Genomic DNA, 15664 nt, shown 5'->3' with positions numbered 1-15664 from the left:
GTCTCTGTGTATAGCTGCGTGTCCGTCGAGAGGCAATTTAACACCACAGCCGCAGTGGAAATTTAATTATGCGTGCTAGCTTGTGTATTTAAGCGAGTATCACTGGGCTGGCAGTGGAAGAGAATCCAGCCATGAAAGACTAAAAAAAAAAAAAACGAGCAGTGCCCTGCATAAGTCAGTCAGTTTTCCACATTTCTTTGACAGGGCAACCACAAACTTTGATATATTTCACTGGGATTTTACACGACAGACCGACACAAAGTAGTGCATAATTGTTAAATGGAAAGTAAATGACAGATGTTTTTTTTAGGGTTTTTTTGTTTGCCAAATTTAATCTGAAAAGTGCGGCGTGCATTTGTTTTCTACAACCCATTTTTTTAATGCAGTTACAGCTACAAGTCTTTAGATTATGCCTATGTCTGCTTTGCACAGCATGTGGTAAAAAAAAAGAAAAGTAAAAAAAGAAAAGAAAAGAAGATCTTAACCAATCTTTAACATCTACTTCATCACTACAAGATTCTTTACAGTAATCGAGCCAACAAGTCAAGTCAAGGCAATAGTTATGGACCAATGAAAAGTGGTAATGACCCTCATCATTGCATCAGTAACGCTACTTGCTCCGATATAGTGGCTGTTCATTGGTTAATAGATATCACATTACTAAAATCATCTGCTTTTGGAGACATGATCCCCCAGTTCAAAATAGCATAATAATACACTGTTTTCAAACCTTATCAAAATAACCCCAAGCCTGTTGTAACTAATACTAACTGCTCTCCCTTGTCTTGATTCGCCCTGATGTTCAGCAAACCCTTATTTGCTGTCGACTAAGCCTGATAGTATCTCTTTAGGCAGGGTGCTGATCGCAGAATGCTTGTGAGGTATGTACGTAGGTGCACATTTCATCAACCTGGGGACATAAAGTGAAGCCAACTTCCTTTCTTTTTTTTTTGTTAAACAGTATATCAAATTATTTTGTTTATTTTAAAGAATGATTCTGTGTAGTAAGACGCAGTAAGTATCTAACGTGGCATAAACAGCAGGAAAAATGAAGTGAGCAAAGGCCTCCATCGGCACGTTCCTCTTGAAGCCAGGGTCGGAGAATTTTCCAGAAGTCCCTTTTTCAATAACTGTGCATGCACAAGGCCATCTTACCTGCTCTTCGGGGGGCCAAATCCACTCCGGTCTTATTTCTTTCTACTGAGGCCTTCCCTTTTTTCTCATAAACATGAATGCGGTTTGCTTCTTGCAACTCTCAGTAATTTTTAAAGTATACGGTGTGAGCAGTGGAGCTACAATGAATGGCTAACACCAAAGCTAACAGCTAAGCTAACCAAATCTATTAACACTAATAGTGCGCATGCGCAGCCAGCAAGCGGAAACTAACAAGGAAGATAACACGCACACTGGCGTTACGTGAGCGCATCAAAATGATTGGCATGTGGGACAACCAATTAATAAGGTGATAACTCTGGAACTTGAGGCACAGAGGTGGGTGAAAGCAGGACTGAAACTCTGACCAATCACTGCCCTGCGGTGCGAAGAGCAGTGATTGGTTAGAGGTTTACAGGCTTGCAGCTCCCACAGAGATCGATTTTTTTAACCTCCTTTTTCTGAATACATAATGTATTTACCCAGTATAACAAAAAGTGTTTCTGAACAGGATTACCGAACATAGCTTTAACAACTTACCAGAAATGTCTACTTAAGTAGCTAATCACTGTGCTTAGCATTCTCTCTGCATTATATTTGGCACTAAAATTTCTCTCAAAGCTAATGCTGCACATGTAGTGGATGTTAGGGAATCAAAGTGGTCAAAGTCAAACACTCTCCTTCATTTGGCTCAGACACAGAAAAAAAATAAGTAGCAACTAAAGCTAATTCTAGTAGCATAACATGCAGAAAACTAATTTAAACTGATTTAAACAAATCCGTGGATATCAGCAGATGTATTGCACTGAGGACACAAAACGTTAAAACTTTTTCTTACGTGAGAACATTTTATGCCCACAGTAACACACCCATTAGCCTCTGTGTCCTAGCTGTTTACTCTGCACATCCCATCTAACCGCAACCTGAACGGTTGTGTCCTCATTACTCCAGCATGGGTTGGTCCTTCCCTTTCTTTCCAGTTGTTTTATAATACTGAAAAGGAAAGGGTTTCCAGTATTTGTTATTGTTGCAGGACTTAGCTGTCATTTTAAAACACACACACACATCAGTTAACCAACACATGTGACACAATGTGTCCAATACTTACATAACCGCACACTATAGTTTATCTTGTGTACTTTGTTAAAGACAACAGTTCCATTCCTGGAGGCACTTGGTGTTCTTTTTTGACATTTGATCGGTTGTTTTACTTTTTCTCATATTATTTATTACTCCCATCATTGGAATATTCTGTTTTACATGCTATAAAGATTTTTTTTTTTTTTTTTTATTTGGATACGTATAACACTTTTCCTATTTGTCAATCTCTTGTTTGGCAAATATACAATTAATGTTGGCTTCCTGGCTGTGCATGTGTAAACACGCCACTGACGGATTGCATTACGGATGAACTATGAACAAATACCCACATTACTCTGTGTTCATTGAAGTTCTTGTGCACATTTCAATTGGACAAAAACATGAGCTGCCGCTGTCAAATAACATCAGTTATGGCAAAAACAAACAACAAAAACGGGAAAACAACAACAAGTACATGGAGTTGTGATAGTGGATGACGAGGTCACATGTTTCTATTGGAGATTCTCCCAATTGTCTCCAGCTAAACTCTTGAATGTTAGTATAGTAAATAATCTTTGCAAGCTTGCATTTTAGCTACTGATAGCATAGAAGCTGCCAATAGCATTGTAGATAGTTAATATCAGATAAAACCCTACAGTAAACAGATGATGTTTTTGTGGTAGGTCTGCTTTGATTTCTTCTTCAGCACTTTTTCTTCTGTGCCTGCTATTCAATATGTACATTTCTCTATCTCCAACACGGTGCAAGAAATATTATTTACATATTTCTAAATATTTTTTTAATGTCTCTTAAGTATTTGCAGTTCAGCTTTGCATTCTGAAGTGTTTCTGAATCTGTTTAGCTTCAACTGATAGTATTCATAAATTTTCTAGGAGATGTCAAATTTCGGTAGAGAATACCCAAATTCACCAAGTGTACACACCCCTAAAGTAACACCTTGTTTAAAATACCCCCCCCAGTAAAACAAATTGCTTGGACTTAAGCAATTAATCTTTAGCTTTCTCGCAGACACCTCAAAGTGTTGGGTGAAAACTTTCTGACAGATCATATTCTCATCCGCCTCCACAAGAACCCAGATTCCATTTCATGAATCAAAGTGCTGGCAGCGGTCACAATGTTTCACTGTAAATTCGGTGCTCTTTTGTTAATGGTCAGTCTTGTATTTGAGTCAAAAAGGTGAGCTTTAAGATTGGGCAGAAAACGCACTGTGTCATGTTTGTGGAGGTCATGGCAGCAGAACAAGGAGGAAGTGTGTGGCTGAGCGGAGGTCAAATGAAAATAAAAAGGAAAAGACGTACAGAGCACCAGAAACCTGGAAATACCAGGACAGGAGCAACGTTACGATTAAGGAGAGAATGACTGAAACTGAGAGTCTTAAATATGGGGACCATGATTACTGAAGAGATCACAAATGGGTCTAACTAGCAGAATGAATGTTAGCTTTGAGGGGAACCGGCAGCGGTAACTGGGGCAAAACTGGAGAAATATGGGAATATGACTAATTCAGTACACAGGGAACTAGGAAAGCAAATACACACACACACACAAAAAGACTACAAACAGCACAAGGCTCAAGGAAAGGGGTTTCAGGATAAAAAGAAGAGAATAACCAAAACTAAAGGCTCAGAGCACAGAACAAATGCAAGTACTGAACAAAAAAAACCCTGAGAAATTAACTTTAAAGAAAGCAAACAGTTCCAAATATTCCAAAAATGTCATCCTCTTGGGAAGTTCTCTGACCAGCTTTGGCCTTGTTCTTCTGACTAGTCTTGGAGAAGCATATAACTTCTCTACCAGCACGTAATTACTGTACTTTCTGTACCACTGTTGGTACCAAAACTGTATACCAGCCTAGATGGTAAGCGTAACTGTACACCATGAAGTATATTTATATTACGTCAGACACAACATAGGTGTCGCTGCTTGATCTTAGATCTACATGGCCGTCACGCTACCAAGCTTTCCGGGATCTCCTGACCCTACGGTCTAGCTGTGAACCCCGTGAGACTTTTAAAACAACAACAGGTGCTTGAATGAAACTCCAGCTGTCAAATGCGTACAGCACGCTTTGCTAGTCCTTTGGCCGGCAGCAGCTGCAGGTAACGGTGTTGGGTTTCAGTCCAGGGGGGCGGGAGCGAAGGAGCAGTTGAACAAACGTACATCTACAACAAAGGTCCGTCTACAACAAGCCACCGACTCCGAACAAGGCTTATTAAAGAGAGGCCTTAAAGGCTGTGTGGCAGCTGTGCTTGTCAGTGTGCAGACAGAAGGAAGGTTGTTTTTTTAATGGAGAGCTCTATCTCTCTATCCAGACCTCACTGAGTCTCCAGTGACAACAAACTCCGCTCGTGTGAAACCACCCGAGCATCTTCGTTCGTGTACATCTCATATAACTGTAGCTGCTGACTCGAACCTATTTGCCTCTAATTTAACCTGGACCTGCAGCACCAGTGAACAGCTTTTTTTTTTTTAAATCCGAGATAAAACATTCATTTGGATGGTGTAAATAAAAGCTGCAGCTTTGGGAAGGTTAGCTGGAATTTCACATCGAATGCTGTTTTTCGTTTAGAAAGTTGAGCAGCTAATTTACTTATCAGAGATCCTAAAAGACATTAGAGTTTCCTGTCTTTTACGTCCGCCTTGAATGCTTAAGTTCACCAGAAATGTATCGTAGGTAAATGTCTATATATCTCTAATCGGATGTAATCGGCAAAAATAAGAAATTGTAAGGGAGACCTAACAAAAGAGAACGGAAGGACACCATGAAGGAGGGGATGTAGAAAACAAAGGAGGAAGGGAGGCAGGACACAAGGATACTAGGAATATAGCTTAAAGGAAGAAGAGATTAAAATAAAGTTGGACACAATGAGGAAATAATAAGAAAAAACACAACGATGAAAAGAAGGAAGGACAAAAGACAGAGAAGTGGGACTCATTCAAGGACATCATGATGGAAAAGGAAGGATTGACACAAGGAAGTAAGGAAGAAAGGACATGAGGAAGTATACTGTCGAGGAAGGAAGAAAATTAATTAAAAATGGGAGGACACACCATTCAGGCAATGGTAGACCGTATAAAGTCTGGAAATACAAATATGTTTTCATAAAACATGGACAAGACACAAGGGGAGCTGCAAACTGATTAAAGCCAAAGGTCACTTTTATTGTTTAATTTCAGTGTGAATAGACTCGATACGTTCACATAAACAGTACTAAAAAAAGTACATTTAAAGTGATAAAACAGACATTTTATCTTTTAACCTACACCTCAAAACACAGACCAGTGACCTGCAGAACTACAACCCTGGATCGCTTTATTTTGGGCAAACAAGAACCTTATAATCGTCAGGTCAGACGACCCACTGTTTCCTAGAATACCTTGTTTCTGTACACTTAATGAGAAGTGGTACAAAACAAATACTGTGTCGTAAGACCTTATATATGAGCTATATGCAGCACTACTTAAAATACTTCAACAAATCCGTCTGAAACACATTCAAACAACACTTTTAGGATTTTCCTTCAGAGCAGCATTAACATACTTTGATCCAGTGTCAGGTAATGGTTCACATAATAAAAAATACTTATTGCTGTGATCTCGTCTCACTCTGTCAGTAAACTTCGATGTGCCACAGTGTTCAGACCTACAGTGAGCGAGACGCTTCTTCGTGATTATCTAGACTCCTCTAGGTGAACGCAGTCACCTTCGTGATGAGATTACTGCTGACTCGGCTTCAGTCTCTGTCATCTATGAAAGCACGGTGAGCGTGACGGTTCCTTTGGTCCTCTTCAGGATGCCGACGGCTTCTTCATGCGTCACCCCTTCCAGGCTCTGCCCGTTCACGGCGATGATCTGGTCTCCCCGCTTCAGACGGCCGTCCTCCGCTGCGGCCCCCTGAACGCAAAGAGACATGAATACGGCCCGCCGCTAAAATGTTTCTTGAACTTGGTCACATTTTGTAAAAACGTCTGGAGCGCATTTGTATGTGTGCACCTTTTACTCGGGTACTCAGCTATCCCTTACAACTGGAACGAGTTGCAAGAAATGCGAAAGCTTCACGCAAATTTGCTTTAATTTGTACATGCTGCACACAGTGTTGGCTTTTTATATTTGATTGCATTGTATCACCGGCTCGTCTCTGCAGCGTTTTTATAGTTTGCCTTTACGGCAGCATCCTGACAAGGCCGACGTTGTAAACGAGAACTAGTTCTCAATAGTCTTACCTGGTTGAATAAAAGTTTAACATAAGTGAAAATGAAATGAAATTTGGATGTCCCTTCATTAGTAAATGTAGAAGAACATTAATCATGAGGCCAAAATGTAAATTTCTGGCCAACATTCTAGTATTTGTCAAAAACACTGTGCACCACCCTGAACACACCTTCTTTATGGTGAAACACGGTAGAGACAGCATCATCCTGTGTAGATGCTTTTCTTCAGCAGGCACATGGAAGCTGGGCTAAGTTGATGGGAATAAATAACTTATAACCAGGCCTCTGTTGAACGCCATGACATGCTGTAGAGGTAATTCAGCCATTTGATTCAAAGCATATTCACATGTCAGCATGGCTTGGTCTAAATCCAACTGGTAATCTTAGGCAAAAACTGAGCTTGAGCTTTTTTCTCCCCAAAAAACAGTGGGCAAAACTAAAAGTCTGTGGACGTGTAAAACTGGTGAGGGCATACCACAAATGGCAAGAGGTGGTTTTACAAACTTCCAACACAGAGGTGAATACAAATACCTAATACAGTTTTCAGATTTTTTTTATTCAAAAATTCTGCGTTGGTCTATCTATCAGATTAAAGCCCAATGTATTAAATCACATTTGCAGAATACCGTATGTAGGTCTAGTTTACAAAAAAACAAAAAAAAAACAAAGTGGATTCTCAGAGAAGGAAAAGAGACGCAGCCTCCTCCACCTACCTTTCCAAACACTGTTTTAACGTAAATGGGTAAATCTCCGTGGGGGCTGCCGTGTCCCCCGACTATACTGAAACCGAGTCCATCGGGTCCCCTTTCCAGAGTGATGGTCTTATACTGAGGCGGGCTGGAGGAAGAAAAGAGGCATTTAGGGGCGGTTTACTCCTTCATCCTCCACTTTGAGGCTTGTTTCGTTCAAAAAAAAAAAGACACAGTTCTTTGTTTGCCATTGAAAGGCAAAGATAAAAGGTTCTTCATACCCAATGTCGTCCTGGAAGATGCAGCTGGGCGTCAGCGAGCCTCCTTCCGGCTTCTGAGCGGGCCCCGTCACGGTTGTGTCGCCACCTGCCACCACCTGCAGGTGTGTTAGCACACACGCACAAACAAAGTGACATTGTTATGTTCACGTCTCGATTTACTGTAGCGATAACGGCCGATAGTCTGCTGGTAGCGGCCTACGAGTGACGGGGGGGTTTTATGGCGCTTCAAAGTGTTCTGCCGGCGCTGCTCGCTCCCGCGCTCGCCTCGAAGGCAGATTAAAGAGCGAACGCAGCGAGCTGAGCGACGGATTATCTCCCTGTCTGCAGGGTTATCGCTCGGGGATGTGAAGGATGTGATAAAACACAGAGAGTGGATGAGTGTGCGTTCTGGGAGACCTGCAGCTGTATGGTTCCCGTGGCGTTCTTGAGCAGAGCGACGGCCTGCGAGTGGCTCATGCCTTCTGCTGATGTACCGCATATGCTGACGATTCGGTCTCCCATCTGGGGGGAAAAAAAAAAAGTGACATAGAAGTACGGCTTAAATAAATGTTCTCTGGGCCGGGATATGAAAACTGAAGGTCAGTTTTGTTTAGACACACCATTAGATTTTACCACTAAAGGACCAGGGAACGTTCTCTCAGAGGACCCTGTGTGAGCAGGTCTCTGATGAGATGACGGCTCTGCATTATTCATACTGACCAGGCCAGGGCCATTCATTCAGTGCCTAATGAAAAACTTACACCATTTAAACCTGAACAAACAAGTGGTCAGCTCATTTTTCCGGCATTTGTCAGGACTTAGATAACAGCCTTTTGGATAAGCTAGAGCTGCCTGGTTTGTTACAGAGTTTTATAGACACCATTATGATAAATCTGAATCTGAGGGCTGAATTAAAAACAAAATAATTTGCCTTTGTCCTATTTTAACAGGACACCTGATAAAATTAAGGTCTTAGCCCCTGATTATCTGTGGCCTTTAGGTTCAGTGCTTATCTCAAACATCAGCTTTTTTTGGGGACCAAAACAATAGTTCTGCCTTTTCTGCACTAAGCTGTGGGAAATTCACAAATGTTATGGAGTGTGGTCATTTAGTAAAACGGAAATATAAAGGTGTGCGTTAACAACACATATTGAATAAAAGTGGCCTGAAATGGTGAACCACACGTGTTTCTTTCGGTAACAACAAAAAGTAGTCCTGGTAATATGCTAAATATAATCTATAGCAATACAGCACAGAACCAGGCAGTCCCCAGACTTTTCCAGTCAACATATGGGTTGATTATATAAGTTATTATTAAGTGTGTTGAAAGCGCCGAAGAGATTGTTGTTGTTTCTTTAACAAAAATTTGTCATTTAGTTGACAAACTGCTTTTTCAGCGGTCATGAGCAAAAATAGATGAAGGTAATATCCAGCTTGCCCTCGCAAATCTAGAAACTGGAGACGCAGCAAATACTCACAGTTTGCATAAACTTGATATATTTCTAAAAGTAACAGCTTTTGAAATGCATAAATAGGTATTATGTAACCGTGGTGTACCATAATAACATCTGACAAAAAGATCTAGTAACATTTTAGCAGTAAAGTTTGTGGAAAAGCAACATTTTGGCCACGGCTACAGTGCAATCGTGTGAACCTAAGAGCATATTACTTGCAAATTAAGGTCAAACAAAAGCAAATCAAAACGTAACGTTGGCTAAACGGCTTCATTGTTCGGCCTTCTCATTTTTCACTTGGGCTGAACTGTTTCTCTCTTTTCCCCTTCAATAATTCTTTGTCATCTAAATGCAAGAGTGGGAGATTTATCATCCATGTTAGCCACAGCTATTGTCCTCCCCCGGTCTCTGTCAAACACAGAAACAATTGTCAGGGTTTGTGAGAGAGCGACTGCTTAAACGCTGACCTTTAGAGGTCTTAAAGATTCGCAAACTGAGCGGAGAGCCGAGCAGCAAAACCGTGGTATTGCATTGAATCAGAGAATACAACAAGTTTGAAGTGTGCGTGTTACTGTAGAGTAAAAATAAAATAAAAAATCTGGATAAAAACGCCAGGAATCCTCTACCTTGAGCTGTGTCTGAGCAGCCAGGCCGTTGGGATTCATCATGGCGATGAAGATGGGTATGTCACCCAGAGGACTGCCCACTCCGCCTGCTATACTGATTCCCAGAGAGTCACCGGGGCCTTTGGTGAACTCCACCGTTCTGATGTCCTGGTGCTCTGCAACTGGATCATTGGAGAAAGTGTGCACAGTTGTGATACACGTCAGTGTATTTTTTGGTTTTGGTACAGTGTCTTGCAAAAGTATTCATGACATTTTTCATTTTGTCATGTTATAACAAGAAGCTTCAAGTGATTTTACATGAAAGACCAATTCAAAGTAGAGGAAAGAAGAAATGTTTGGTATCTATTCAGCCCCTCTGACTGCAATGGTCCTACAGTCTTCCTTGCTAAACAGCTGAAACTCAGTCAGATTGGATAGTGAATGTCTGTGAACATCAGTTTTCATGTTTTGCTAAAAGGTGTCATCGTTTCTCAATTGGATTTAGGTCTGGACTTTTACCTGGCGGTTCTAACACGTGAATATACTTTGATCTAAACCTTTCCACTGTGGCTCTGTTTGTACGTTTAGGGTCATCGTCTTCTTGACGGGTGAGGCTCTGCTCAAGTCTCAAGTCTTTTGCAGACTGTAACGAGCCATTACAACTTACATTGGGAACAACGGGTTTAATTTTGGTCTCCGCTGACCAGAACACGCTTGCTGGGTCCCCTACATGGTTTGTGGAAATCTGCAAATTATACTTTCTCCTTGATACTTTCTCATAAAGGCCAGATTTGTGGAGCGCACCAACTAAAAGTTCTGATCTAACGCTGATTTACTTAGGGTTCTCAGAGTACAGGGGACAAAATACAAATGTCCGTTATAATTAGATATAATTCAAATGAAATGTCAGAATCAGAATTAACTTTATTCGCCAAGTTTGTGGGTAGAAACCAGGAATTTGGCTTTGGATTTCAGACCACAACATCTTCCTTCGTTTTACAATGATGCTCTACTTTTTTGGTCTTTCACATAAAATATCCAAAACGTACATCAAAGATTGTGGTTACAGAGTGAAAAAGTTGGAGGGGTATGAATACTTTTTCTAAGATGAGCCTCGTACCTCAGGGAAATCTTACGGTACTTACACTCTGGACTTTTGCTGAGTGTGTCTGAGTCACTTGGAAGGTTTCCTGAATCTGAACCAGACTGATTGGCCACCTTTGAGCTGCCTGTTTCACTCATCTACAAAGAGAAGGTGTTCAGAGTTCAGTTTTTGTGAAAGCTAAACAAAAACAAAAGCTAAGAGTTGAGTAGAAATCACCTGACTACTTTGGGAGAGCCGTCTCTCGGAGTGGAAAGGACCCGCCTTGAACCTCCCAACTTCCATCTTTATTGGCCCGACGCAGCACTGCGACACAGAACACCGCATCATTTCTTTTAATGTCGCTTTTCTGCCAAGCTTACAGCACTTTTATCGTTCTGGGTAACCCGATGAGTGCTGAATCACCTTGAGCAGCGCAGCCACGGCCTCCTGAGTGGCCGACCTGACGTCCTCGCCATTGACAGACAAAATCTGGTCGCCCTGCATCAGCCGGTTGTCCATGTCCACCAGACCTCCTTTAACAATGTCGGACACAAACACTCCCGTGTCATTCCTGGGTGGGAAAGGAACATGTAGCGAATGAAAGCTCAGACACTCCTTAGTGATTGTGCCGCGTAAGATTTAAGCATGATTCATTCTCTCTGGGGCCAGGTTTTAAACTGTGTGCTTGCTACGTGTAGAGGAAAAAGAGGACACTGCTACTGCAGACCGCATATCGAAGGTGCCAATCTCCACGTGGAAAAAGACAAACAGAAACAGAAGCTGTGAAGCAAAGCAGCTCAATTTAACTCAATATCCAGAGCCAGAGTTACTTGGCTGTCACAGCTTCTTCACCACTAACTGCTAGCTTGCACTTTCCTTTTCAGCCCTCGTCGTTCCAGGTCATCTAAGCAGTTTTCAGTCTTTTGAGACTTTTTTTTTTGCACATGTGCAGCAGAACCACTGAGGAAGAGGCAGAAATGTTCAGCTGTATCAATAGCATAAAACTGTTTCTCTGTGATGAAACAGTTTTAAGCTAAAGTGCTTCTTTCATCTCTTAGGTTTTTTTTTTTTGTTGTTGACAAAATGCAGCAAAGGGAAACACTTGAATAGTAAAAAAAAAAGACATTCAGGGTCCACTTTTTTTCTTTCAATATTCTTTTGTCCCTTACAGTTTTCCAGACTCTTATTTCCAGGTTTGGTTCATTTTTAGAATGTAAATATAAAAAAATAAATCCCAGTGAAGTTAAATGTGGAAAAGCACAAACTGATCAAATTGAAAGACTGAAAGATTCCTGCACAGGGATGTCTTTATAAATGCGTCATATATGAATTCTGTGCCGGTGTACCACCAGATTTCATTAAAATTACAAGAAAAACTCTTGATTAATGACCGATTAATAAAATAATCTTTTATCGCTGGGAAATAAGTTAATTTATTTATTTATTTATTAATTTATTTTATGCTTGAGTACATTTATTCCACGGGCAAAAAGAAAAAGGCTACATCAAGATTTAAATGTTTTAACAAAATCCCTGGAACCATTTTTATTTGACACCGCTAATATTTCCAGAAAAATCTTAAAAGTACATGAAGAATTTTTGTAATTTACACTTTTAAACATCTTGGAAGATTATCAAAGTGCAAAGAACTTTGCGTTAACAAACCCTGACTCCCTGAGATATAAGTACGGCGTGACACTGAGGCCCATTTGTTTTAGCCACTCTACAAAATTTAAAAGGCAATTACATTTTTCCAATTCAATTTTATCTATATAACCCCAATTCACAACACATGTCATCTCAAAGCACTTTACAACGTCAAATTCAATCAAAGGCAAGAGAAGAAAAATGTCTACTTGTCTACACTTGCTACTATCTGCAGTCAGAGAAATAATTAGAAAGTCCACAACTGGAGGTATCAGAAACAAAGTTGGATGATGAACCATGGTTGCCTCAGCACCGCAAGCAATCAGGAAGATGATTAAAATCTCTCCAAAGTTCACTGCAAGCAAACCAGCAGCATTGATTTTGATCAAGGATTAGGCTAGTGAAAAAGAGGAATTACCTTTTAAGTTTTGTAAACATCTTTACCACAAAAATATAACCTATACAATAAAATGAAAAACTAAAACATCTCTCTCTCTATCTATCTATCTATCTATCTATCTATCTATCTATCTATCTATCTATCTATCTATACATATATATATATATATATATATATATCTTGTTATCTGTTGAGGCTACTTAGAATTGGTCTTTCAACCTCTTATGTTCTAACATTAGAGGAAAACCTTGTGATACAGCTGCACTACACGATGGTTAAAAAACTACACAAAGGAACTGATTGAGCCTCCCACTAGAATTTGGCATAACAGAAATAACAAATAATAATAATTATCATTGGGAATATGCTGTGTTGAGCTGATTTGTCGAGCATGACTGCCAGTCTGAGTTTCTACAAGTCCTACCACCCACTGCCTGGCAATTATTTCACGCCTGTGTTTTCATCTGTAGGCCTGTAGCATCCAGGGAGAGGCGATGTTGTCATTTGAAGCTAGGGTCAAAAAGCCTCCTGCCACTGACATTTTAGGGGGTTTTTGTTTCAAAATCTAAACACATGATTGCAGAGGTGTTTACCCCAAGAGGTCAGAACTGCTGTTGTTACCGACAATAATGCCTGAAACAGAAATTCTGTCAGAATATCAGCCCAAACAGCTGATACTAGGTCAATAGTTGAAATGGTGATTATGTTGTCCACTTTGATAAAAAAAAAAAAGATGTCACTTTAAAATAAACTAGAAATATGCAGGAAACCCTGTCTGTGTATGCGGCATTTCTGTTTTCATCCAATTTCATGGCTATAATGGTCACAGAAAACTGTAGGAAATAGGAATCCCAGGAGGTGCAAGATAAAAAGGACTGCTATGCAAACCTTATTTTAATGCTCTATTTACATAACTGCCTCTACCTCAGGTGGAAAAACAAACCCTCTGAAGAATAAGTTACCTGTGATCCCGCGATCTGCATTGGAAAAAGACAATAAAATGGGATCATTACTAATTATTTTTTTACATTTTAATATTATTCTAATCAATATTAGTCTACATTTAATCTGCATATTAAAGACAAGCTAGTCACGCAGCTCATATTTAAAGCCTTGATAAAGTAGATAAGCTCACCACAAGCTGCTATATACAATAAAAGTGAAACATATGACTCAATTTTGTTACGCACACAGTGATATTTTTCAAGCCTTTATTTCTGTGGATTTGGATAGTTATGGCGTCGTCTTCTCCACATGGAGGTTAAGCCTCCAAAGCTCATTGCTGAGGAAGCTGAAAGCTCAGAGTGCTGGATCCAAGCAAAACAACTGAAAGTTTGGTGGAAGGAAATAGTTTTATAGCAAAAGGTGTAGATAAAATAGTGATAATCACAGCCTTGTAGAGCAGTGAAGTCTTTCAACTAAAAAGCTTTCTTAAAAGTGGTCTTGTGTGGCATACGCCTGGCAAATCTCACCCGAATACTTTAGCGGGAACTGTTTCACAATCCTCTCAAGCCGGCTGTTTTTCCTGTTGCTTACACTGCAAAAGGGGAACTAAAAGTAAGTGAAATTTTCTTGAAATCAGTGTATTTCTCCTTGATTATAGCAGGTAAATAAGACTTTTTTGCCAATAGAAGGAGATTTTTTGCACTTAAAATAGGAACAATTCATCTCCATCATCTTATTTCAAGTGCAGTAAATCTAATTATCTTATTTTAGGGGTAAAAATACTCATTCCATTGGCAAATAGTCTTATTTAGCTCCTCAAATCAAAGAAAAATACACTAATTTCAAGAAATTTTTACTTACTTTTAGTTCCCTTTTTTCAGTGTATGCACTTTTTCCTGCCTCACTTTTTCCTTTCGCTTAACTTTCCATCAATATGTTTGGATGTAGCACTCTGTGTACGGCCAGCTCCGTCAGCAAATAATTTTTTTCTGGCGTACCCACCATAATGGCTGCCTCTGTGATTGTTTAGGCCGTGACATAGCTGAACTGAAAACCCTGTATCTATTAAACCCATTTGATATTTTACTTATCTGATCAACTAGATTTTATCTTTTCATGAACTTTTTTTCCATAACCGTCAACATTCCAGAAATAAACACTTGAATTTCATAACCCTGTACATATTGCATCAGTATAATATGAATATTTTAGACAGAACTCTTTAAATGTATTTGGTTTGTAATGGTGTTTTAACATACTGAGATTCATCAATAAGCTTATCCAAGCTTTACAGAAGTTATTAAGCAGAGCCACTGATGCTAATAGTAGGGCTGGACAATAATTAAATAACAATATATATCGATCGATAGCTGTATATCGATAATAGAAAAAAAGGTCAATAAAAAGTTCAACAAAACAGTTTTTCTTTCTTATTCCTTTCTAGCCATGTAGGTTAATATTACAGTCATTATATCCACTCAACCAATCACAAACGGACCCAGGAAGGCTCCGCCCCCTTCAAAGAGTTCAGAGAGCAGGCGTTCTTTTTAATTTTTTAAATACTTCCAGTTTTGGTAAAAGAAAGTTGGTTGAATAAAGGGTTGAGTCTGAATTCAGTGTTTGTGTGTTCTGTATCTAAAAATAGGTCGTTAAGCAACAGATAAAATGGCCGGGGCTGCACTTAAAATATATGTTTTGAATTTGTGGACAATTATCGATATCAATCAATATGATTTTCCAGTTTATCGATATGCTTTTTTTTTTCCTATATCGTCCAGCCCAAGCTAATAGATAATCTCCCTCACCTCCTGCCTACGATGCTCAGGCCCAGACCCTGGCCCGGCTTCTTGTGCAGCTCCACGGTGAAGGAGTCCCACAGCTCCTCCTCCTTGTACTGGGCCTCGTCCCTGTAGACTGTCAGCCGAACCCTCTGGGGGGTCTGCCGCAGCACATTGATGGCTTCGTCGTGGCTGGCCGCCCGCAGGTCCACGCTGTTCACCTGAGACGCGTGGAGCCAAAAAACATCACTTATGCTTTTTTTTAATACCAAAACCCTAACCCTTAAGTTTTAAGCCCACAGTCGTACGGCACAAACGGCACGGGCCTCGCTGTCTTT

General features: G+C 40.1%; 1 protein-coding gene across 10 annotated transcripts in view; it reads right to left on the bottom strand.

The window, feature by feature from the left end:
• Positions 1 to 5391: 5391 nt before the first annotated feature.
• The window catches only part of LOC105937284 (multiple PDZ domain protein), a 76955-nt gene continuing 66682 nt past the window's right edge, over positions 5392 to 15664 (bottom strand). For 9 of the 10 annotated variants that reach the window (XM_036146503.1, XM_036146504.1, XM_036146506.1 and 6 more), the window contains 10 exons: positions 15354 to 15547; positions 13566 to 13580; positions 10980 to 11127; positions 10794 to 10880; positions 10618 to 10714; positions 9494 to 9654; positions 7831 to 7935; positions 7435 to 7529; positions 7178 to 7301; positions 6001 to 6147 (listed from right to left, as the gene is read on the bottom strand). In XM_036146503.1, the coding sequence (XP_036002396.1) occupies positions 6001 to 6147; positions 7178 to 7301; positions 7435 to 7529; positions 7831 to 7935; positions 9494 to 9654; positions 10618 to 10714; positions 10794 to 10880; positions 10980 to 11127; positions 13566 to 13580; positions 15354 to 15547 (1173 nt within the window). Of the gene's footprint in view, positions 6148 to 7177; positions 7302 to 7434; positions 7530 to 7830; positions 7936 to 9493; positions 9655 to 10617; positions 10715 to 10793; positions 10881 to 10979; positions 11128 to 13565; positions 13581 to 15353; positions 15548 to 15664 lie in introns of all 10 variants that reach the window. The other variant, XM_036146502.1, reaches the window with a different exon arrangement.

Source organism: Fundulus heteroclitus, chromosome 14, assembly GCF_011125445.2.
Source record: "Fundulus heteroclitus isolate FHET01 chromosome 14, MU-UCD_Fhet_4.1, whole genome shotgun sequence".
Lineage (NCBI taxonomy): Eukaryota > Metazoa > Chordata > Actinopteri > Cyprinodontiformes > Fundulidae > Fundulus > Fundulus heteroclitus.
Note: the sequence above shows the minus strand (reverse complement) of the source record. Positions and strands in the feature narration are given on the sequence as shown.